The 25,454-nt window shown below is 37.5% G+C and overlaps 5 protein-coding genes across 5 annotated transcripts; 1 reads left to right on the top strand and 4 right to left on the bottom strand.

Annotated features, from left to right (window-relative positions):
• Positions 1-1,280: 1,280 nt before the first annotated feature.
• Positions 1,281-2,678, bottom strand: GCK72_014082 (uncharacterized protein; the record flags this gene model as incomplete). Its single annotated transcript, XM_003107857.2, has 4 exons — positions 1,281-1,350; positions 1,395-1,609; positions 1,657-1,998; positions 2,622-2,678. The coding sequence occupies 4 exons, from the start codon at positions 2,676-2,678 to the stop codon at positions 1,281-1,283; spliced, it is 684 nt and encodes a 227-aa protein (XP_003107905.2).
• Positions 2,679-4,648: 1,970 nt separating this feature from the next.
• Positions 4,649-6,040, bottom strand: GCK72_014081 (uncharacterized protein; the record flags this gene model as incomplete). Its single annotated transcript, XM_053730131.1, has 6 exons — positions 4,649-4,946; positions 4,996-5,116; positions 5,170-5,425; positions 5,471-5,657; positions 5,707-5,881; positions 5,941-6,040. 6 exons carry the CDS (start codon positions 6,038-6,040, stop codon positions 4,649-4,651), a joined length of 1,137 nt encoding a protein of 378 aa, XP_053584903.1.
• Positions 6,041-7,233: 1,193 nt separating this feature from the next.
• GCK72_014080 (uncharacterized protein) lies at positions 7,234-8,213 on the top strand (the record flags this gene model as incomplete). The annotated part of the gene is made up of 2 exons (XM_053730130.1): positions 7,234-7,314; positions 7,395-8,213. The coding sequence occupies 2 exons, from the start codon at positions 7,234-7,236 to the stop codon at positions 8,211-8,213; spliced, it is 900 nt and encodes a 299-aa protein (XP_053584902.1).
• A 225-nt stretch (positions 8,214-8,438) lies between these two features.
• On the bottom strand, positions 8,439-10,302 carry GCK72_014079 (uncharacterized protein; the record flags this gene model as incomplete). The annotated part of the gene is made up of 10 exons (XM_053730129.1): positions 8,439-8,530; positions 8,580-8,660; positions 8,711-8,838; positions 8,883-9,098; positions 9,145-9,380; positions 9,430-9,660; positions 9,725-9,830; positions 9,876-10,016; positions 10,063-10,137; positions 10,184-10,302. 10 exons carry the CDS (start codon positions 10,300-10,302, stop codon positions 8,439-8,441), a joined length of 1,425 nt encoding a protein of 474 aa, XP_053584901.1.
• A 1,959-nt stretch (positions 10,303-12,261) lies between these two features.
• On the bottom strand, positions 12,262-13,085 carry GCK72_014078 (uncharacterized protein; the record flags this gene model as incomplete). Its single annotated transcript, XM_003107852.2, has 4 exons — positions 12,262-12,418; positions 12,523-12,646; positions 12,695-12,956; positions 13,020-13,085. 4 exons carry the CDS (start codon positions 13,083-13,085, stop codon positions 12,262-12,264), a joined length of 609 nt encoding a protein of 202 aa, XP_003107900.1.
• Positions 13,086-25,454: the final 12,369 nt, after the last annotated feature.

The following is a 25,454-nucleotide window of genomic DNA, read 5'->3' as shown; positions in this document are numbered from 1 at the left end:
CATCATAAAGATTCGACAATAATTCAAAATAATACAACTATTTTTTATAATAAAATTCAGAAATAATTTTTAGAATGGGCACCAAGTAAGCTGTGAGAATAGGACTAGTTTAAAAACTAAAACGTTAATAAACACGGAAACACATCGAATTAAATAAACAATATTTGTTCTAGCAGAACCTAATTTACTTGATTCAATTTGTGAGAAGAAAACTGAAAACCATTGAGACAGAGTCGCTCACAAAGTACACGATTCTGATGAGAAATGCGCCTGCCAACTGGTCTATCTTCTATTTTATCGTCCACTACTCCAAACTCGACTCTGCTGTTTCTCAAAGAACTCCGCTATTTCGTTATCGTAGTTCTGACCGACAAATGGTGAAACTGATAATAATCTGCGTACCGATACGCCATCTAGCCTCGAAAAGAAGAAAAAGACGGTTAGTCGCTTTAGAGAGGACAACCAAAGACATGATTTTGGTTTTAACTACTGTTCAACTTCATTCGATTAGAAGTCTGCATCAAAAAATCAATTGCAAATACATTTGATTTCTGTATTGAAACTAAGTCTGAACAAATACTGCGCACATTGAACTATTGCAGTTTAGATGTGAAATTTTGCAAAAAAAAAAAAGAAGAGAAACAAGAGAAGGAGACTACGACAGCAACTGTTGTTACAAAGAGATTCATAGTGTTCTATGAACAGAAGTTTTCTCCTGCACTATCTTTCAATAGGTAGAAATTTAGGAAAATGGCCTGATTCGATATTGATAACTGACCAGAAAATGATCTCAATACGTCGTAAAATAGAAGAAAGTTGAGTTCACCCACGTGCAAAGTTACAGTTAGGATTCTTCTAACTAATGAAACCATGTTAGAACTTGCGAATGTTGCTATTTACTCTGTGAACAGTGTCTACTTCCGCACGGAAGCCATTCTGACTCTTTTCATTTTTAGACCGTGTAGGCTTATTTTTATAGGAAAAATGAGTATTGAGTAAATGTTTATCTTTTTTCCTTAATTCCTCGAAACTGTGTTTCCGAAATGTCACTCTTCTTATTGATGAAAATCTGTTTATCGGAAATAGGAAGTAGGTATACTCATGTCAAAACTGAAGTGAAAGTTAAAAATACAAGTAATCAAAGGGGAGTGACGATAAGAAAGGCGGCAATTTTATATGTCTAAAGAGAATCTTTGGAATTTATGAAGGGATGACGAGGTATGAACAGGGGGAAGTAGGATGTAGTTGGAAAATAAAATGACTGGGATTCAGTTAAAAATTTATGCGAAGTTGAGCATTTCGGTGAGCGACGGGAAGATATCAGAAGAAATTCGAAATGGATGATTGTGGCTGAAATACTACATTGATCTCAATATTTGGTTCTTAAAACTCACAACTCGCGCTTAAAATTTTGAATCAAATTGATAGCCGCTGTAGCTTTGCACATTTTCTTCTCCATTTCTTCATTTTTCTTTTTCATAAGTTGATATTCCTTTTTCAATTCCTCAAACTTTTTCTTCTCCTCCTCTTGTTGCTTCTTTGCTTTCTGACGAGTCTTTCTCACTGCAGCATTGTTTCTATCACGAGCGTCACGATAGATTGGATCATTCTGTAATCATTCTCAGTTTTTTCTTTTCATTTTTTTTTATCAGTTACCCTTTCTTTTTCAGACTTTTTCATGTACTTCCTCGCTGGTTTTAGAGCACTCTTTCCTCTTCCAATTACCGGAAGTGTTTCATCTTCTTCTTCATCTTCTCGGTCTTCTTCTCTTTTGATCCAATCATTTCCCATATCATCCGTAGGAGTTGGATACATTTGGAGTGAAGTGTTTGGTTCTTGATGAAATGGAGAAGTATGATTCTCGTATCCAAAGAATGATTCTGGCAAATATTCCGATGGATGGTTACTTGGTTGACCATGAGTTGAAAATGGATTGTGTTGAGTCATCGTTCTGTATTTCTCATCCATTTTCGAATTTTCGAAATACATGTTCTCGTTCTGGAAACATTCTGATTGTTGAACAGTAAAAGAAAGAAAAAAACAAGAGAGACTTATTTCGTGATGAAATACCAGGAAAAAACCCATGAGTTCAATTTTTTCATAGGTAAAGGAGGGAGAAACCAAGGTTACGAAATCCAGAGACGAGGTGTCTGGCACGTAACTGCAAACAAAACGTTTTGAGTAATAGGTGACTGGAATGCAGATATCAACACAGTCTTTAACGGTTAGACAATAAAAAAGAAAAGCAAGATTGATAACTGTATCATCAGAATGTTCTGTTAAACAGGATCCTGATAACAAAGATGAAATTAGGAAACTGTGGCCAAGTTGGAATTGAAAAGTGAATGAACACATGTGTTTCTGCAGAAAATATCAGCATTACTCACCAATGGCCTGTCGAACAGACTTCTAGATGCTCTCTCAATATCATGTACTATCTCAATTATCTGCCTGTGCATTGAAACGCCCCCCGCCCCCCAAATCATGAGAGCAGATGACAAACAACATTAAAAGTTGTCGATTTAGTAGGAACAGAAAGTAGAATTTATGAAATGAATGCTAAGTTTAATTGAAGTTTGAAAAAAGTATGATATTGTTTAATCAATCCTATCCTATCGTACCTTATACGGGAAATGACGAAGACGATTGACGGGTTGAGTCGGGGTGTTGCTTCTCATTTGGCAATCTGAAAAAGTGGAAAAATAGTAATAAGTTTATGGACTGGAAGACAGTTTATATTAGGAACGGACGAGTGTCTAGACGGTTTAATGCTCTTCCCCATATTATTATTATTTATTATCAGTTTTGGCAACTTTCAGAAATGCAACAGCTGAGATGACGAAACGAAACAGAAAACGTCTTAGTTCGATTGTTTGTTTTAGGAACTCAGAACATCCTTGTTTCTCGAAATACGATCATTATTCATTGGAACATGAGTAGAAACTGTGAATATCAGAAATATAAGGCTAATTGTCAATTCTTAATCTCAGGTATTTTTTCGCACTTTGCCCATGAAATGGGCAGCATGGCGCAGAGAAAAGGGCCGCGGGGCCTGCCCTACGCCGGCACTAGTGCCGATTTTGAGGGCCACATGGCCCATTTCGTGGGCAAAGTGCCGAGATTTGGTACAACGAGCGGCATTTCTCTCCTTTCGCACTAGCACTATAATTAACCAGATTACACATTTTTGTACTTTTCTACTATTTATTCATCAAAATTAAACAAAAAATAATCATTTCAGTAATAATGGGGAACTAGAATGAACTAAAATAAACTAGAATTTGTTAAACTTTAAAATGGGGAATAGGAATACAGGAAAAGAATATGATTTTTAGTAAAAGTTACAAATAAATAAATAAAAACGAAAAATCTAAAGTAAATGCGAAAATTAACAGAGACGAGCAGTGGAGTAGCCGGAGCGCGTAGTTGATGAAGATGCTCGTATTGCTGAATTTATTTCTTGTTCCGCTGAAATTTGTCAAAAATGGAAAGATAAAAAAAGAAAAATTTAGCGTCTTACCTGTTTTATCGGCGGATCTGTGTAGATTGTCTCATCTTCTAATTGAAAAAAGTAGCATAAAATAGAAGGACGAAAGAATTGAAAAAGAAACGGAATAAATTAGAAAAATCGTGGTGAAAAATCAGCGTGTGCTGTAGAGCGCGATTTCTCAACTTGTGCCCACTTCGGGCCAATGTGGTGCCCAACCGGGGCCAAACAGGTGCCCAACTCGTGCCCACATCCGACCAGCCTCTCCTTTCGGCAACCAACTCTCCAGCTTGTGCCCAACCCGCGCCAAACTAGTGCCCACTGGGCCATGTGGCCCTTTTTGTGGGCAACTTGCCCCATTCAATGGCCACATGGCCCTTTTAACATTTTCACTGCCCAACCCTCGCCAAAAAATACCTGAGTATAGATGTAACCATTTTACTACATCATCTTAAAGTTACTGAAATAGTTCAGTGAATTCAGTGAAATTCTTCTAAACTCGACATTTAAAAAAACTTGAAAACAGCAACACTAAAAATAACTTTTGTAATCATGAAGTAAAACCAAATTTTGCATTTTCTTCTGATATCAAACCACCTGTTTTCGAATTAAAATGATGCTAAATGTGCGAACCAAATGTTTTGTTTCCACCCTTTTTCTTATCGAAAGCTGAGCAAACCCTCTGAACGAAAAAAAGACACTTTCGAAACATTTCGAAAACCATGACAAAATGACTCATGATTCTGGGAGAATGTGGAAGGAGATAACAATCTAAAGCTTCGAAAAAGAGGTGTACTCGAAAACAAAAAGAGAAACTGTGGTTTTGAGTGAATTGTTTGTGGCGAATGGTTGCAACGAAAATTTGTTTTTGAATGACATTCGGCATATCAAACCAGAAAAATAAGATAAAACGGAACTGAAGAATAATGTTTACTCTATGAATGCATTATGATGATAGGGGAAAAAGAGAAAAGCTCTGAAAGAGTGGACTAAAAGTCAATGACGTTTCTACTGTACCCATCTCGTCATGAGTTTTTCCCTCCTGCATTCCAAAAAATAATGTTTAGAGACACGAGATTCAATCGTTGTTTTTAATAGTTCTCAAAACGAATTTTTCAAGTGGTTGATTAACAAGTTTATTTCATCCAAACACATTTCATTTCAATATTTTTTCTGAGGAGGAGCCACAAATATTCGAATTTGACCAGTCGGCTGAGCCACAATGGGAGGAATAACTGGAACTCGAATACGTGGAATTGCCACGTGTCGGAAATGGGGAATTGAAATATTTTGATGAGGAGAAGGATGAATTTGCTGATGATTTGCAAGTGCTTCCGCTTCCTTTTCAAGTTCTTTTTTCGATCGTTTCTCTGGTGTATCTGTATTTTCTTTCTCTATTTTGATTTCTTCAACTTTAATTATTCGATTGTAATTGATACAACAGCTGAATATGACCGATCTGAAATTTCAATTAAATTTTGTCATTCTGTTGAATGAAAAAAACGAACCGATAAGTTGGGAGAATCAGAAAGATAGTGAAAGAAAGAAGAAGAGCATTCAATTGAACCAATGATTGAACCATAAAGTGATAAGGTATCCATGAAGTTGTTAGTGGAACATAGTAGTCAACTGAAGAAAACAATTCCATCTCTTATCTTTTCCCCCTAGTTTTGAAATCTCACTTATTTGTGGAATGGCTAGAATCACAATGATTAATGAGAACCAACTGGCCCATACAAGTCTTCCATTTGCATTTCGAATGACGTCATTTGCTGCTGTGACGTCATCATTCGAGTTAACTTCTTTTGTCTCTCGTCCGGTATCAACCTTCCTGCATACAAAAGTATACATATTCCAGGAGATTTGAGCAATAAGAAAAAGAGTTCCAAAGAGTTGAGTGGTGAATTGGAAACAATTGTCAATGTATCTATCCATCACCTGAAACTACAGAATTGTGGAATCAGAGTGGAAATAGTGAGTCACCAATTTGGGGGCAATGACCAGAAAAGAGCAGAAAAGAAGGATTGGAGCAAAGACGGTTCGACAGACTGGCAATGGAATATTCTTACGGTATTGGGCAACAAAAAGACACATGAAATTGTATGCAATACATGATAAAATGATAGTCATGTTGAAGATTTGATTCAGAATTTCATTGACTTCCAGAATCCTGAAATATTCGGAGAATATTCCGGCTGAATTTGACATTTGAAACAAACCATTCAGCAGATGCTATGCAGTCGATGATGTAGACAATTTTGAGAAAAGTAGTCGGAAAGTAGACAGTTCCCAAGAAAGTCGTCGTGAAATCATCAAGAATATAACTGGAGACAACGAAATGAACTACAGTGAGGAAGCAATCAAAAGCAAATACGCAGGCGGATGGAAGAGATCCTTAAAGAAAGACAAGATAGATTATGAGGTCTTCTTCACAATACAAATGAGCAGAATACCTGGACTCAATGCAATATAAAGTGCTTCAACCAGTGTCTGACGTGCCTCTGTTATCGTTTCCTCAGAAAACCATATCTTCTCCCAATCGAATGTTGACATTTCTGTCGTTGTTGTCAGTTTATTTTTTACCATTTTATTTGAGATTTCAGGGTTTTCTCATTTTATAAAATAGTTGAAAATCTGGAAAAAGAATGGTATTACTTAACGAAGATTGCTAAGAGAAGAAGTTGAAGAAAATCACGAACTAAATGGAAATCGAATGAAGAATGAAGTTCGACATCGTTGTCAGGACATCTGAAAATGAGAATTTCACCTGGTCCCTAAAGTTTTTCGTTGCTATCAACAAAATGAGAAAAAAATACTTTGAGTGGTTGAGAAACACAAAGAAATCAGAGAGAATGGTAGTTTGAAATTTGATGTTGAATCTTGAAAAGTATCTGAAAATTCTTGATTACTCCTGTTCATTTAGAGATGAAGTCACTTTATTCAATGAAAGAACACTTGTTTTCTCCGAGATTTTCGTATTTTTACCGGTTTTATTTTAGGACAATTCCCATACTATTCTGAAAGATTTTCATTCCAAATATATATTTTAAAGAAAATCTCTGAGTGGATCACCTGAATCAAATCTTTTTCCAATTTCGTTCAGTACAGAATTTATTCGTCAAACAGGTGACGATGCGTGATAATTTCTTTCTGATGACGTATTACCTACACCTCATTTGACCGTCAGAATTCTCTTTTGTTTTCTTTTTCTTCTTTCTTTTACTCGTTAAATCAATTATATTTTTCTTGTTTTTGAAACTCTGGAAAGTCAATACGCTGAACAGATCAATTCATTTTTCATTTGAAAATTCTCTTTGAATCTCAAAAATTGGATCAAAAAGGCTGTATTCCAAAGCGACGTCGTTTTCAAAAAGTATACATACATAGTTCCTCCGTCTCATCTCTTTTCCATCAATTATTTGAATCTAATTCGATGCAATATTTTTGCGATTAAGGTGTTCTTCATCACCCGATTAGATCACTTGGCATATGTTGTGTAACACCCGAAAGTTGTCAAAAGCTTCTTTTTTGTTTCAAATAGATACCAGCCTTTGATTCGTTTTCCTCGTTCATTACAACGTATAGACAAAAGAAAAAAAGACGGTGAAAAGAGAAGATGCATACGCTTACCCGATCAAGTTTTTTCTTCTTTTTTGTTGCCAAGGCTAGGTATCATTGTGGGCGGAGTCTGAATATGAAACAAGTATAAAAGAACCTTGAAATGAAAGAAATATTCAGTTTCCAAAATGGATCTCGAACAAAGAATTAAAGCTTACCGCTTCGTCGCCTACTCGGCCGTCGCTTTCTCCGTCGTTGCCGTTATTTCGGTTAGTTTTCAGTCGAATTTCAGACATTTGTAAAAAGATAATAATTCCTATTCCTCTTTCATTTATTTTTCTGTTTCCAGGTATGCGTCACCCTTCCAATGGTGTACAACTATGTCCACCATGTGAAGAGAACCATGCACTCCGAGATCAACTTCTGCAAGGGATCCGCCAAGGATATCTGGTCTGAGGTCAACCAACTCAAGTCTATTCCATCTGGAAACCGTACCGCCCGTCAAGCTGGATATGATGCTGGAGTCACCGGAGGAGCTGCCTCTGCCGGAGGATGTGATGCTTGCTGCCTTCCAGGAGCCGCTGGACCAGCTGGAACCCCAGGAAAGCCAGGACGCCCAGGAAAGCCAGGAGCACCAGGACTTCCAGGAAACCCAGGACGCCCACCACAGCAACCATGTGAGCCAATCACTCCACCACCATGCAAGCCATGCCCAGCTGGACCAGCTGGACCACCAGGACCACCAGGACCAGCCGGAGATGCTGGATCCAACGGAAACCCAGGAGCCCCAGGACAAGACGGACAACCAGGAGCCCCAGGAAACAAGGGACCATCTGGACCAAACGGAAACCCAGGAGCCCCAGGAGCCCCAGGACAACCAGGACAAGACGCTCCATCTGAGCCAATCACCCCAGGAGCACCAGGACCAGCTGGACCAGCCGGACCACAAGGACCACCAGGAGCCCCAGGACAACCAGGACACGATGGACAACCAGGAGCCCCAGGACCAAAGGGACCAAATGGAAACCCAGGAGCCCCAGGAGCCGACGGAAACCCAGGAGCCCCAGGACAAGCTGGAACTCCAGGAGGTGCCGGAGAGAAGGGAATCTGTCCAAAGTACTGCGCCATCGATGGAGGAGTCTTCTTCGAGGACGGAACTCGTCGTTAAGCTTTTTATTTCAAATAAACTATTCATCATTCAACATTTCGTTTTTGTTTTCATATGATATTGAACCAATAGAGCATCCGCTTCAGAACAGACGTGATACAAAAATAATCCAATTTGAGTTGATTTTGTACTCATTTATAGACATTATATTTACAACGAAAAATTCAAAATTATAACTAGAAAATAGCAATATTCGTTTTGTTAAAGAAATTCACAGTTTCCCGGTTATTCCTTATCGAAATCGTAGTAATCATGATAATCTACATGTTCCCCAAAGTGATTGAATGATCTGGATCTTCCCATTGATATCACACTTTCTGAGAGAAAAATTATACGTGTTTTTATGAAGTTTCTGAATAGAAATACCTCTTTTATTGGAAATATTCACTCTCTTCCTCGGCGGTTCTTGTTTTGTTTCTTCCGATGTCTTCGGTTGTTCTTCTTCGTCTGAATACGTAGAAATTAGAAAGAAAAAGCAATTGTTTAAAGTGACTTACCAACTTCCACAATACAGTCAGGGTTACTGTAACATGGTTTTTGATTCGTCATGAATGTTGGAAGTTTCTCAATATCCGTTGAAGCTCGCGCTTTCGTGTTGAAACCTTCGGGAGAAAATGTTAATGATCTGAAATCGAAGATGAATTTCTTGATCTTCTCTGTTCAACCCACTTAGAGTGTCTCTTCTGGAACATTGCTCCAATTTTATTCGAGATTCTTCCTTCCACAGTCTGTTTTCTGTTGTTTCCACTCGAAAATCTTTGATCTCTTTTCAATTCAACAACACTTTCAACAGGTGGTCGATTCGTCCTCTTTCCATACATTTGATCGAGTTTTTCATTGAATGGATGAGGAACCATCGTGATTTGACGAACGTCATCTGGGATTCTGAAAAGATTGGAAATAAGATTTGGAGAAAGTCTTTTAGTCGTACTGTGAGTCTGCATTAGTAGCACTTCCAAAGTAGAAATTGACATTTCTTTGTGCTGCCGCTTTCGAATATAATGGAGAAACAGTGTCATTCCAGAACATATCTTTCTCCAAAAGTGGTCCATCATCATGAGTGTCATCTACTATTCCCATTGCAACTGTCAAATTTCTATCAATCAAAAAGTTGCAGTCAAAATCATCTTCGTCCTCTCCAAAAGGATTCAACAGATCCATTGCAACCTGAATAACACGAATCAGTTCATTTCCTCATTCGCTCATTTCGACATACTTTCAACCACCCCATGTAGAATATAAACTCAATAATTGTCATAAAAGGAACTCCCAAATCAATTTCCGTTGTCATTTTAGCATCTGAGTTTATCACGAACTGTCTGGAAACCAAGCAAACGAGATAGTAACAATGAACAGCCAAGAATACAAGTTGTGGGTACATAAGTGGAAGTGGCACCCAATCATACGTCCAAATCAGTGATAAGCCACTTCGGAACGTTCGAATCTCCTGAAAACTTGAAGGAAAAATGAGATACTTTTGATACTAATCCCCAGTAGAAAGTATCTCTTACCTCAGCAATAGCATTCTGTGTATATGCACTTTCAATCCGTCCTTCTCTTCTCGCCTCGTTCAATAAATTGAATGACCAATTGAATCCCAGCCAATATTTTGCATATCTAATCATTTTTAATATTTCATTGCCGGTTCTCCGCAACACATACCTGCTCTCCACTTCATTGTACTTTTTTAAATCAGCAGAAGTCATTATTCCAGCTGCAACCATCGTTTCCAAGGTAGGAAAACGTTTACGAACACCAATATGAATATCACGAAATACCATAGTTTGAGACATTACGCAGAATCTAAATTCGAAAAAAAAGTTTCAGAAAAAAGGAGAGAAATCCTAACCTAACAATACTTCTTCTTAATATTCTTCCTCTCTCGTCATTTCCATTCAGATACATTGAAGTGAATAAAGCAATACTGAATTTTTAATTTTTAAATTTTTTAAGGAATGTTTCAAATTTACTTGTCAATCATGCCTAAATTCGCAAATTGTGTCATCCATCTGTTTATGACCGTTGTAACGAAAAATCCAAGCATGAAGTTGATGGGAATGTAGTCCAATCGTCGATTACAAAACTGCATGAATCTTTCGAATGTACTGTAAAAGTGTCTTCTTCTATCTCAATTATTCATTGCATTCCGAATAACTCACTCTTGTTGACTTCTGTCAAGTGCATATCGATATATGACAGAAATGATGCCATAACAGAAACACCAAATGAGCAAATCTCTGCAAAAACCATTAAAATGAAATGAAATGTGATAGTAGATGACGAAAATAGAACAGAAATAAAATTAGTGGTCGTTAAATCGACAGATAAAGTGATGACTTACTGATAAATTGCTTTCCAGATAGACCCTTTCCACTTGAAAATCAACTTGAGAATAACCTAAAAATAGAGAATGAATTGAAAAAATGTATTTTTAGATCAGAAATTGAGTATAAATAGGGGAAAAGCGGAACTGATAATGCACAAATCTTCAGGAGAACTTGGAGATAGACACTGTATTTTGATTATATTCGGCAATTAAAGAATTCAAAAATCTTGAAAAACTCGGGAAACATGTTTCCCAGACCGACACCTAGATTTCTATTCATCCCGATTCTAGTTCTTTTTAATATTTTTCGCTGAACATTAGATTCTGGCCAACATTTTACTGATTGGGAGATCCGTATTCTGTTCGAAAAAAACGAAACAGTTTCAGAAAGATGTTGACCAGGAAGAACAACTATATTTTTTGTGGTTTTTTAGTGTCACAATTGAAACGAAAATGATACAGTTTGCACTCATTGAGACCGGAACTCTTAATTTAAAAAAAAAAACTTACTTTTCTCTGTGAAGTTGCCAAATCGTAATGATAATTATAAGGCATCTCTCCAGTTCATGAAACATATACAAAATGTTCCTAAAATAGAAGTTAAACTTATCTAAAACAGAAGTCGCAAATTCATAAAACGAGTCGAGTAATGGTCATTAAAATTCATGCTCCGTCGTCGAGAAATTTGATAATTTTTACGATCCATTTATTTCCTTTTCGTCTCACCCCTTTTCTTTGACCAACTTTCTCAAGAAACGCACCTGACTTTTCATTTTTGTAGCACAAAAATGGGAAATCAGGAGAGAGAGAAGTCGAAAGATAATATGTTCTTTGTAACTATATGAGTAGCCGTAGACAGTTATAGTTAGTTGATTTCAGACAAGATTATCATTAGTGGAGGGCGTGAAAGGAAGAGTAGGAAACTAAGAGTAATAGTCATGACCTGAAAAGTTATATAAGAGTTTTTAAAACAACAATTCCATCAAATGTATGAAAACCTTCACAGTTTTTTGAATCGGTGAAATCTTTCTTGAAACATGAAATTCCTGAAGCCAACTGTGGGCAATTGTGAGGCAGAGTCAGGAATGATTTGTCTCGTCATCAAATCCCTTCTTCTGTCGCTCAATAATATAATCGAAGTTCTGATTCCGAAAATCTAAACTCAACACAAGGTTGCTCTTCGCCCAATCGTATGATCAGGCAAACTCTGTCTGAAAGTCTTGACACAGTAAAACCAAAGTCCATTTACCTCAATTAGCCATAAACTATAAACAAAAATTTTCTATTTTTACTCTTCATTTCATTTCGTAATTCATTGAAAAACGTCCGCTTCCTGCCGGAAAATCATGCAAATTTACGACCTCCATGCATCATTCTCGCCTATCTTTAAAGGAATGTTGATTTGTGTGTTTCTTATCGAAAGAAAGAAAGAAAAAGAGTTACGAAGTTGATGAGGGAATCCGGGTTCGATAGATTGAACAAATAATTGAAACATTTTCAGATGGAATATCAGAGATCGTAAAAAGTGTTTTGAATTGATTATGTGGTTTTTGACAGTAAAATGTTTATAACATGTTTGACCAAAAAGGAGTAACCCGAGGTTGAAAAAATATTAAAACAATACCAAATGGTGACAGAAAACACTGAAAAGTGATTGAAAGAATGCGATGATTGCAGAAAAAAACATAAGTATTTTACACATATTTTGGATTGAGGTATCATTTAAACAAGAGGAAATCTTGGTTCTCTCTGTTGATAAGGTGGATCTGGAGTGCATCTGCTCCTGCTATCATCATAATCAGTTGCATCTAACCGAGATGTTTCGACACAGTAACCTTCTTCTAGCTTCCGATATTCATCTTCGTAATATTCGAGACATCTGAAAGTGAAAATGTTGGTTTATTAGTTTGAAACTATTTATGAACATAGTTCATTTGGTGGCGGAGTAAAGTTTCCGAATACAAGATCGAGAAAAAAACTTACGTATAGATTATAATTGCTTGCCAAACATGTATAAATGAGAGTAGAATACAAGCAGAAACCGTTCCGCAGACAACAAAAAGAGCAAGAGTTTTGGATGGCGGCTCGGCCATATCCAGTGTGTGACCTGAATAAAGATATATGGTTTTAGTCTGTTACATATCAGAACACTCACCAATAATCTGTCTCATCGTATCGAAGCTGCACAGTGAAAATATAGTAATAATAGTAGCCATAAGCATACAAACCAGCTGTTGAACGACAGTAATAATGAGAAATGGATACAGGAATTTATGTCTTTTCGAATAAAATGCGTACATTCCCAATCCAACAACACAAATTGGAACGACCAGCCATGTACACGTGGATCTCATTCCGAATAAAAGTGATAATCCGGATGTGAGAATATACCAAATCAGACATAATTGGGTTCCGGTCTGAAAAATTGTTTATAGACTTTTCAAATTAAAATTTTGCTGATTCAAAAGCTTGATACTCACCACAACGTGGCAGATTCCACAGAAGCATCGAAATCGTTTTTCAGTCAATTCGTTTCCGTCGGGCATCTGCAAAAGAAAAAAGAATAAACAAGAGAAAAAATGAAATTGAAAATTGAAGAGAAACAATGAAAATTTCGAGAATTGTGTCTTCTGTCAGTCGGATACAATGAATTTGTAAACCGGAAAATTTGAATCCGGAAGTGTTTTTCATTTTCTTTTGTGACTAACTAATCACTATAATTCAGCGTGGGAAGTTTCCCTTTTTCCATTTATTTTGGCTCAAACAATGTCTCTTGAGTCGTCTCAAAATGGCCCTGAGGCAACAAGATTTATTCATTTCTAGAATTTCGTTGTTCCAAATAATATTTTTAGGTCAGAGTCCGTTCATCAGGAGGTCCCGGGGTCTTTTTTAGAAAGAGAACGAATAAAAAATTGATGAAAAGATGAACAATTGGAAGAAAACCCCTAAATAAAAAGAAATTGGTTATCCAATTAGATGACAAAATGAAAAGGGAAAAAAAGAAAATATATTGGAAGTGACTGAAAGATATCTTGTGCCTGGAAGAAAGAAAGATTTTGCAGGTAGATGCACAACCTGGAATCCTCAAAGCATTCTAGAAGACATTTTCGAGAAAACTAAAAAACTAAAAACAACTTTTGAACTTTTGTCTCCAAAAAACTAAACTTAAAGTCAAGAAAGAGACACAAAAATGCATGTCATCCTCGTTTTTTCCAACATTTTTTATGAGAGTGCCTATAAAAACAAAGAAAAATGTATATACTTTAGCAATAGAAATGCATAAAGAATTTCAGGAAACCATGACGATGACGTCTCCAAATTTTGTGGAAACTTTGAGAATGCACTGAATAATCTGGATGACAGGTAAGTGGGAAAGGAAATGAAAAAGGAAATGGGAATAGGGATGAAATGGAAAAATGATGTTGAGTGGGTGGACGGATGGAAGATATTGAGGTGATATTATGTGGATATGTAATTTGTTTTGGAAGTGAATTTGATAAATTACAGGGTTTGGAAAAGGGAGATGAAGGATACACAAAACGTCTCCAAACTGCATAATATTTCATTTTTCCCCAGACTTGCAAGATTCCGGGCCGGCCCGCCGGCCCGGATTTGAATTTTTGAACTTTTTCCACTACAATTTTTTGTTGAAAAATTTATTTTCTGAAATTTTTTCATATTTTTCCTCAAGTATATTTTTCACCAACCTTCGAAACCTACAAAAAGTTGTTCTTAAGAAATAATTCAATCTTCAAGTTCACAATGTTTTTTTATTTGAATTAAATATGAGGTTATGCAAACGGATGAACTGAGTATCCGAGACGGCAGTGAGGTATCATATTTCATTTGAAATAACCCCCAAAAATACCTGACAATACTTCAAAAATCAGATTCTCTGGAATTCCAAAAACCATTCAGAATCTTAGAATCTACCAACAAAAAGCTAATGATTTCCGTTTCTTTCTGAAAATGAAAGAGGCAGAAAAACATGAATAAAGAATAGAAGAACGGCTTCTAGTAGTCTCCGGGTGATAAATGAGAAAGAAGAAAACCACTAAATTTGTTTTTTCCCTGTTTCGCTTTTGTTTGAATTGAAGAAAAAGTAATAATGGGTGACTGGAAGAAGTGACGAGACGTGCGAACACTCGGAAAAAAAAATACAAGTTGTTCCGGAAGTTTTTGATTTTTGAACAGAAGAAAAACAGAGAAAAAAGAGTAATCTGGTGAAGTTTGATTTTTAGAGAATAGCGGAATAATCACATCGGATTCTTTCTCTTTTTTTGGATGACCATTGTACCGTATCGTTTGAAAATAAATTGTCTAGATATTTTCAGAAACTAATGTTTTCTAAAATCAAATAAGAGAAAGTACAAATTGTTCTCTTTCCAGAAACATTGAAACATTCGGATTTCGAAATGTAAAAGGACTCAGTTTAAGCACTCTTCAGTTTGGAAAAGTACAATTGGGATACGATTTTTTGGAAGAGTGAGCCCCCCTGAAAAGTTTTTGAAAAGCGGAAATTGGATTATTCAATCAGTTGCTTCTCGAGACCAAATTAACAAGAAACAGAGAAAGAAATGGAACTTTTCTTCCAAAAAAACGGAAATTGGATTTGTTTCTCTTTTTTGTCTTTTTGTAAGGGTTTAGAGAACTACATTTTCGGTGGAAATAAGTTTAGAATAAGAAAAATGAAGAGTTCTCGAGGGATTTGTGAGGTCACTGAATACATTTTAGTAGAAGAAACGATGGATTTTGGTTTCGAGAAAACACGAAAAAGTTGAAGAAAAGGGGAAGAAAAAAGGGGAAAAGGAGGAAGAAAATGTAAAAATAGAGGGAAAATTGAATCGAAAAGTTGCGTTCTTTAGGGGGAAAAGGGTTTGGATAAAAGATGATAGAATGTCTAGAGGAAATGTTAAAGAGGATTCTTTTTGAGGAATGGAAAATTTAAGAACATCACTGTTGGATGGAACTTTTAGAAACAGCTTACTGTAGAAATGTATTATTTTGTGCTTTCATATCAATTTAAGAACTCGTTGTGTCCATTATTTAAACTGTAAACATGAAATCGTGGCCATTTATCAGTTATCCTACTCACAGTTAGATTATATTTTTGGGGAGCTTAAAACGTTGATACGGAACAATTGATAAACAGAAGAACATACACTGTGATTCACCACCAGAAAATTCTAGAGAGAACTCGAATTCTTACGAAATAAATTGGGAAAAACAATGGAAGAATAGTTGATTGTATAAAAAGAGAGAAAAGTTTCAATGAGTCTCAACTATTCCATCAATCTGTCAAAAAACAAGACCTTCGTCTTCTTTCTTCTTCTTATGATTCTCGTGCTCCTCCTCTTTTCCTTACCAAAAATAACTCTCGTAGACATCAAACAAGAAAATCATTTTTAACCGACCAAAAACGAAAACGAATTCTCCGGAAATTCGACACCCGAATCTCGATTTCTACCGAATGTTCTGTAGTTTCAAGCGGTCCGTCGAGTCGACAGAATAATCCTTGTGATGAATGATTTGATCAGAAATCGAAGAGGATTCAGAAGACGTCGAGAAGAAGGAGAGTGACCACTCAAAACAAGAAAAGGGGAGATTCGATTAGATTTCAATTTGAAGTGATGAGAGCACAAGGCACTTCAAATTCAGCGATCAAATTGAGAAACTTGTTAGATTGACTAGAAGAGCCACGAGTGGAATGTTGTTGTTGATGTCTGATTTTGACTAAAAAGAGTTAATGAAAAAGAATCCGTATGAAGAGTAATTACAGATTTTTTTAATTCATAGTACAAACATCATCGATATTCTTTTCAAGACGAATATTCCAGATGCTGAAGTTCTGACCGACATTTTCCATATTAAAGTTTTGCGAAAAAAAAAACAATAACTGAGAAACCAAACTCGAACTTATGTCACTACTCGTTCTTGAAGTAGAATAGTTACTGACAATGGATCCATCTAATATAAACTAAAAGAACGTTCCGGAATAGTGCTGATCGATTGTTAAAAAATGACAGTTGACAGCTTTTAATCCTTTCTCTGCTCAAACTTTTATATCGAAGCCGACGAAAATATGTCACAAAAAAAAGTGATTTTGGTGCTCACTGCGACAAAACACGTTTTGATTGTCCTCTTTTAAAACATATTTAGATGACATCATGTACAATGTGAGTTCTGTATCCAAAATTCTTTCAATGACTCAGATGAATATTTCAAAAGTATACTCTTCCATGTAATAATTTGAATGAAAGTTGGAACGGGAAGTAGAATGATAAATCAACGTATGACATGATGGGGGAGGTGGATGATCTTAGGCAAAAACTCATTGACTACACCTCTCAATGACTACATTGTCTCATTGACTCCACATTCTCAATGACTACAAAGTCTCATTGACTTCATTTTTCTCAATGACTACACTTCTCTCATTGACTACACCACTCATTGACTACAAAATTCGAGGGATTCTCTCATTGACTACATCTACAGTACTCGGTAAAGAGAACGCAGTACTCGCAGTTTTTAAGTTAAGATTGGTCAGCTTTGAGCATGTGCCACAACCTCACCTACTGTCTCACATTATTTTTCGCCAGTACAATATCCAAAACTAGAAAAAAAATTCGGGGATTCCAAATCAGTTTGCTGAAAGAGGAACAAAGTTTATCCAATCTGTGTGATTCTTAAGGGGGACCAGTTTTCACCATTCTCTTAGGCTTAGGTTTCTTAGAATTTCGGAAACAAACTTGACAAAAACGGTTATTATCGGTTTTCGTTTTTGTAAATTCTTTTCCGAATTTTAAGAAACCTAAGCCTAAGAGAATGGTGAAAACTCGTTTCTAATTTGGTCAGTCCGCTACTTTTTCCGGTCCTGTTTGGAAGATAAAGCTTCTGAGATATGTTATGAATTCAGATGGTCTAGTAGACTGTATTTCAGAGAGATGTAGTCAATGAGAGAATCCCTCAAATTTTGTAGTCAATGAGTGGTGTAGTCGATGAGAAAAGTGTAGTCATTGAGAAAAATGAAGTCAATGAGACTTTGTAGTCATTGAGAATCTGTAGTCAATGAGACAATGTAGTCATTGAGAGGTGTAGTCAATGAGTTTTTGCCATGATCTTACGGATTAAATACAGATAACTTCCCTCTCAACATTCAAAATAGATGAAGGAAGTTGTTTCCTGATTGACCTGTGCTGTTTTCTCAGAAAACATATTTATTTCCAGATGGACACATCTCTATTACGTAAACTGTCAGGAGATAATCTGAGTTTACTGAAAACTAACAAGGATTTTGAATTTAAGAAGAAGATATGATCGAACACATCAAATCCAAGAAATAAATGTACCCAATTTTTAGATGAAAAGGGAATGTTTGACTTAGATGGAACATTTATCCAGACTCACTTGTCACTTGTTGACTTTTGTACATTCTTTGCAAGAAATTTGAGTGCAAAGTGTTCTTCTCAGTTGGAAAAATGTTGTTTAAAACAGTCTGCGTTTAGAAAAAACTTCTCTAATGAAGAGAAATAAAAACAATAAATTCGGCTCTCGTTTTCAGAGTGTATCTCAAAATATCTGTCAGCCAAAACCCTAGGAAAACTAAAAATTGGTTCCTGAACCTCCATTTTTCTCAATTTATAAAGTCGACCTCGGGAATACATTTGAAACTTAGTTCATTTGAACTTCTAGTTCTGAAATATCTCGTCATTTATGTTTTGAAAACAAGTTGAAGAATTAAATATTGTTTTCCTTATCCGGAATTATATAAACTCAAAACAATTTCATAAAAACAAGTGCACTAGTTAGTAAAAAAAAATGCACTTCCGCAATTGTTTTTTTGTGAAACTCAAAATAAAACTTTTAGAAAAACTTACGACGACAACGAGTTGTATGCCTGTTGGAGTTGGTTGTGCATATGTTCGAAGTGGCATCTTTATCTGGAATAAAAAAAAGATAACGAGAGAAATCAAAAAAAGAGAGTGACTCAGAAAAGAAATACGTATTTTTCGAACCTGAACTGAGTTCGAGATTGAAAAAAAGAAGTAACTTAAAAACAATTTATTTCAGAAAAAGAGAAGACTGTTGTCAACTATTTCCCCGAAGGCAAATCCGTCGACAACTTAAAGGCTGGATGATGGCCCTCATGTGGTTTTCCCCGCAAAACTAGGACCATCATCGCCTTAATAATCTCTTATTCCAATCTGTTTATTCACCTTATTATTTATCTCTTTAAATCTCCTTTTATCCGGAATATTCAATTAATTATAATTTGAATTACCGCCCTAAAACCCATTGTGTCAGTAAACGCGCTCCACTCAGCCGCGAGCGGTCGCGTAGCGGCCGCCGCGCGTCCTCATTGCTCAGTCCAACACGACGAGTAGTTGTTGCCTCCTCCGGTCGTCCGGTAGCGTGACGAGTGTGAAAGTCTTGGCAAAATAGATCCTATCATTTTTCCGGACTATTTTAGCCTATTTTAAGCGCTACTGACGCATTGGGAGAGTAAATAACCGCCCTTTTTAGGCCCTTTAGGCCAGTTTCTCTATCCGCTGTTTGAGTGCGCCCAACCGTCCAACTTCCGTGCCGCCGCTCCTTCAGTTGGACTTATATAAATTATACTAACTAAATCTTTCGTAAATAAATGGGTCTTGTCTTTAAACTGTGTTCTGTTCGTTACATCGCTTATCTCACACTTTAGCCGTCATTTATACACTTTGATTGGGAAGACTTTTCCGGAGCGGGGCTGTCTCCGACCGCATTAAAGCCCCGCCTCCACATGGTGCATAACGACCGTTCATTCTTGTAATGATTGGCCAGTGACCCGTCCTCCGATTTATCGATTTGTCCGTAGAACTTCTCAGAAGTAAGCCGGAAATCGCTCAAACTAGACTATTTTACGTCTATGAGCAATAATCGAAACGAGAGCGGCGCTAACTGTAAAAAGAACCGAGTCGGCTTCCCATTCAACAATTTAAGGCTTGTGAGGAACGATAGTGACGTCAGAATACTCTGATCCATCCAAAACCAATAAAAAATTCAAAAAATTTCGAAAATTCTCGTCAATTTCTCTTATACTCGCTATATTCTCTGTCTCTGCTTCCGAACGTTTGGATCCGCGGCTGAAATCTTCAAACTCGACTACAACATTGTCAAAAGAAGAAGAATTCATCGTCAAGGAGCTGAAAACATGGATGCCAGAAGTCACGAAGGATATCTACAATTCAAATTAGCCGTCGCAGTCTCACTCTCGTAATTAACCCCGTTTAATTCGTGTTTTCCCCATGGAAATACACGAGAACGGTTGAGAAAAAGAGCTGAAAATGCGATAAATAGATCGGATGGCCTCCGTGACAAACATAAAATTAGCCGTCGCAGTCTCAAACTCGTAATATAATCCGTATAAATCGTGTTTTCCCCATGGAAAACCACGAGAACGGTGGAGTAAAAGAGCTGATAAAACGATAAATCGATCGGTTGGCGGCCGTGACAAAATCCCATCGGGTACCCAAAAAACATCTAAAAAACCTATAAAATTGTCTCAATAAGTCACATTTTTTGTGCGAAGAGCGATTTTTCAAACCAAATTTTCATAAAAAGAGCAAATTCCATCATCGGAATGCTCAAAATCACTCATTCTTGAGTCTCCGTAAATCGACACCGAATTATTGGTTCAAACGGACTACGGTACGCAGTGCGCGTGTCATTGTACGCAATGCGCGTGTCACTGCGGACCATGATACACATGAGCTTACGCGCAACCGAAATTAAGTAATTTCGCGCTCGGCCTAAAATCTTTTTCGTGTATTTCCGTCATGTCGTTAACTTTTCGTGAGATTTCTTGAAAAATATCAATATAAAATTAATTCTGAATGTAATTTCAGTGAAAAACAATGAATTCGTCCGACGAAAAACCTCAAATGTAAGACCCGCGGCCACGATCGGAACTAATGTCTTCAGACAACTACGAAGTGCCACAAATCGTCAAGCCAGCAGTCGCTGTGAGCCCTGTGAGTACTTATTCATAAAAATATCAAAAATCATATAAAAAATCCGAGAAATTTCGAGAAATTCGACAAAAAATTGCCAAAAATCGATATTTTCCACTGAAAATATTCTGATTCACGGCTAAAAATTGCATCAGAATGCACTAATTCTGTATCACTCCTACTTTCTGTAGGTTAAAAACGTCAAATATGAGCTTTTGGCTAAAAAACCAGCAACGTTTTGACGAAAAACAACGAATTTCCGCTGAAAATATCTCAAAAATCAGTAATTCGAGCCAAAAATCGATAAATTTCGTCGATTCCTAATGAAATCCAAAAGAAATAACGAGATTCGGGCAAATACTTCACAGTATTAGCCAATATATCTCACTTTCTAGCGGAAATGTCAGAATTTTTGACAAATCAATACAGTTTGAGCCGAAATATACTGAAAAATAGATAAATCTGCTAAATATACCAGAAAGGGATAAAATTCTCTATAAAAAGTGTATACTATTACTATAAAAGGCTATTTACAGCTTCGCGACCCACTGGTGAAGCAACGAGATGCTACACGATTCTCCATCGAATCGTCACAAGCCGCGGATCGAAATTTAATCGATTCCGCCTCCATCATCACCACAGATGGATTCATCAGTGCGAACCGCGGAAACCTCATTATCTCAAAGATTTTGAAGGTCGATCCAGGTAGTAAAACACAAAGAGAATATCACATCCTCAAATCAATACCTTTCCAGCAGTGGTCAACGCGCAGCAAAAGGCACTACTTCTGAAACAGAAGACGCCAGACGGAATTCGATCGATTCGAAAGGCTTTGATGCCACAGTAGATCGACCCGCGGTTGCCTCAACTCTCCACCTACTGCCTAATCAGCCCACAGCTGGCACAAGGTAAAATATTAGCAGAGAACCAGACAAAGGAAACGAAAATTTGTTTTTCCAGAAACGAGCCAATGCTCTACGATCAGTCAACAACCGGACATCGTGAACTTATGGACAAACTGAAGGCTCCAGAAGCCAATATCAGCCTAGTCCCAACACCAGTCACTCACGATCCGCGGTTGCACTGTAGCTTCCAGTCAAATGAGTCAAGGTATATAATATCTAACAAATCAGATGACAATTATTGATTTTTAGCCGCATCCAACACCCGGTACAGCTCCGCCACTACGTCGAGCACACTTCACACGAAGTAACACCAATCCGCGGTTGAATAGATGCCCACGCTCTACCAATGGCTAATCAATGAAAAATTGTTTATCTTTTTCTGTTTTACCTTGTTATCTCCTTTGTGAGACTGTTAACTCTGTACCCGAAAGGGAATCAATACCTTTGTTAAGCAAAGGGCAAGTCCCTTCTAATAAAGCAATCGTTGTCATACATACTCCCATATCCGCCTAATACACTACACTCCGCATATCTGCTAGTAGATACGCCTCACGGAAAACGGGATTAATGAGACATCTTGAAAGAAACAACAGAGCCAGCAGCAATCACACTACAACTTGAGAAGTCTATGAGCTCTCAGAGAGAAATGGGGATGATACACCCACACTAACTTTCCAATAAGCCGCAGATTTGCGCAAATACAAATTACAACTTTGAGATTCACACGAGAGGAGCGAAACATCTGAACCTCCAGAATCTCCACAGATCCACGCTCCAAAGCAGAAAAGTCATTTCCTTTAATGTTCGAGAGCAAAACGAGACGTCGCTCATACGAAAAATCGATAATGTCGAAGACATCGACAGATTCAGAGCTGACGTCAGAGACAAACTTATGTAAATAACAACATCTTTTACATAAAAAACAACAAAATCAAACAGAAACCACAGTTTCTGAAAGACTTCAAGACAACGAGATCCGCGGAAACCACTGTTTCTGAAGGATCATAAGACCAAAAGTCGAGAAGCTTAAATAATGGCCTAAAGACAACGTCGCAAATTCTTTGGAAGGAGCGATAATTGCCAAAAGCTTCGAGACACAAGACCTTGTTGATTTACATGATACATGGATTCTTTGAACTATGGCACTGTCGGCAGACGAAGCCGCGGAATATTCAGGACACTATAGTATCCTAGAGAGCCGTCAACTCCCAAAAGACCCAACCAATTGCTTTACCAGTCTATGCACATGACTTTGATGAAAGACAGAATGTCTGCAAGTGGCAGTTACAGACTGTGGAAGAAGAAGGTTGTCTGTATCAGAAGTAATTAATCTGATACGCGTAGACATGGTAAAAGCAGGAAGTTGGTAGCGATAATTTGCAAAATCAAATCGGCGGTTGACACCCGCGGGTCTGAAAACGAAGATCAACAAATTTCGCACTATAGAGAGATATAACACGGTCAAAACAGCCGACAGGTTGGCGTTTTCATAGCTTTCCGGTGTCAAATCAACACAAAACCCTCTGAACCCGATTTAATAAGTAGCGGATCTGAAACTCCAGATCTAAGCGCCGACGGGTGAAGAACCCCTCTGAACCCGATTTAATAAGTAGCGGATCTGAAACTCCAGATCTAAGCGCCGACGGGTGAAGAACCCCTCTGAACCCGATTTAATAAGTAGCGGATCTGAAACTCCAGATCTAAGCGCCGACGGGTGAAGAACCACTCTGAGCCTGATTTAATAAGTAGCGGGTCTGGGATACCAGACCTAAGCGCCGACAGGTGAAGAAAAACATTTTTACAACAACACTGATCTGTTCAGTTTGAGTTACATTCCTCGCGGACAATACTCGGAATCGTGGAAACACGATTAGATGTAATTCAGAAAGATAACACACTTTCTTTTCCCACACTTGGGCACTGTTCAGTATGATTACAAACTAAAAACAACATCGCATAAAAGTCCTCAGGCTCAATCTCTTCCAACGGAATGAGAAGAACCTCGTTTGCGAATCAAAACTCATTCGACATAACAATCGAATTCTATAACAACTACGATTGTCGATCCAAACAAATCGGTGATCTCAAAGTCACTTGGAAACGCCAAAAGTGCACAATACTGATGCCGCGGCTATCCTGATGCTCTGAGAAGATCCCACAAAATTATACACATGATATTGAGCAAGAGACTCCACGAAATGCCACATCACATCTTCCAATTGAAGGTAGTGGACAATAAGATCGAGGTCTTCGACTCATATCTCTAAAAGACCAAAAACCTACTTGAAACGAAGTAACTTGAGAAGACTTGCTCATAAAGACAAGGACGCTCCATACAGAGAGTCACTTCTAAACGAAAGTGCTTATGATCGATCCGCGGTTGCGGACATTATCAAGTCAACTCTCCCTACGAGTGTACGATCCGCGGAGAGAGGAAATTACTGTCACAACAGTAAAAACTCCCCAACGCTCAGCAGTCATTATCAGTTACCCAAGTATTAAATAAAATTCCACCGAAACACCTAACGCTCTCCATACTCTTGATTTGAAAGAGATAAAGAATGCTACCTCAAATATTGAGCTACACATTCTTCAATATACGACCCAAATGGGCCAAGACATGGAACAGCACCTAGGTGCAGTTCGAACCGCCAGATCTGTAGAACACTGTTCACGATCCGCGGTTGTATCTGCTACAAATCCTAAAAATAACTCATAATATGAAAATCTCTTTTAAAACTAACTAAACCGAAGACGGCGATAAAGAAGAATTGGATATGCAGCAGTTCACTGAATTTCGAAACAGATCAAACCATTATGTTTATGCGACATTAGTTCCGAATGACACATAACGCCTCATATTCCCTTATCTGGAAACAACAGAAGGCTAACCACTTCTTGGTCTTATTGACTCAGGAGCGTCTCTGTCTCTCATTCTGGAATCATTCGCAAATGGTTATTCACATCCGATCTTGAAACGAACGTGACTGTCAGTCCAAGGATTCAGATTCGCCACATTCGAAAAACAAATATTCATGCCTTACAAAGTCATCTTCAAGATACCAAAAATCCACAATCCATAGTGATTGTAGGATCACCAGCTCTAATGGACCCAAAAATCCAAGCAGAGGTAATCTTATCCGAAAACTCGCTACTACGGTGCCAAAGCCAGCCCAAGGGCAGAAAGTTATCGATCCGCGGTTGTCAGATAAATATCGAACTGCAATTGAACAGTAGTGATCCGGAAGATACCCTGACATAACTGACTTACAAAATTGCCAATTAAAAAATTAAAAAACCTGAGTTCTAAAGTTCCCTGTACATCTGATGACAGTTGCAAAAAATCCACACTGGATTTCATACATAAGTTCATCGCAATTGTCAAATACAAGAACAAAAGAACAAAAAGTTTTCTTACATATAACGGCAACAAGTCACGTCCAGCAGCAGTGCTGCAAGAGATCGGTCAATATGGTAATCACACTGAAGAAAGGCACAAAACTTGTTAATAAAATTTACTAAAATTATTTTCAATAAAGAAAAAGACACCCATCCCAAAGAGATGTTGCGATCCGCCCGTCAAAAGATGACACCTGGACAATTTCCAAACTCGGTATTCGTTCAATGCAATTGGCATGTGATCTTGTCCATACTATCCCGACAGATCCTCCGCATGACCATACACGATTGCAAGAGAAGTCCAATTGAGTCAGATATTTGGTTCACTCTGAGATCATCGATCCAGACACCAAAACGATTGTGACTATACTCGCCGAGAAACCCATTGTCCCTCGATCTGCAGTTCCACCACAAAACGACAAAACTGTCATGGTTCTGAACGCTACTAATACGAGGAAAGGATCAGTTCTGTCATATTCAGCAACAAATTCTCTAAAAAACTCACCAAAATTATTACAAAAACTCTGAACACATTCAGCAAAGTAGAAAATTAGTCTCGGGAAAGCCAAGTGATGAAACAGTTCCAAAATCTCGACTAGCTTCACCTAGCAAAGATAGCGAG

Source organism: Caenorhabditis remanei, chromosome IV, assembly GCF_010183535.1.
Source record: "Caenorhabditis remanei strain PX506 chromosome IV, whole genome shotgun sequence".
NCBI lineage: Eukaryota > Metazoa > Nematoda > Chromadorea > Rhabditida > Rhabditidae > Caenorhabditis > Caenorhabditis remanei.
Note: the sequence above shows the minus strand (reverse complement) of the source record. Positions and strands in the feature narration are given on the sequence as shown.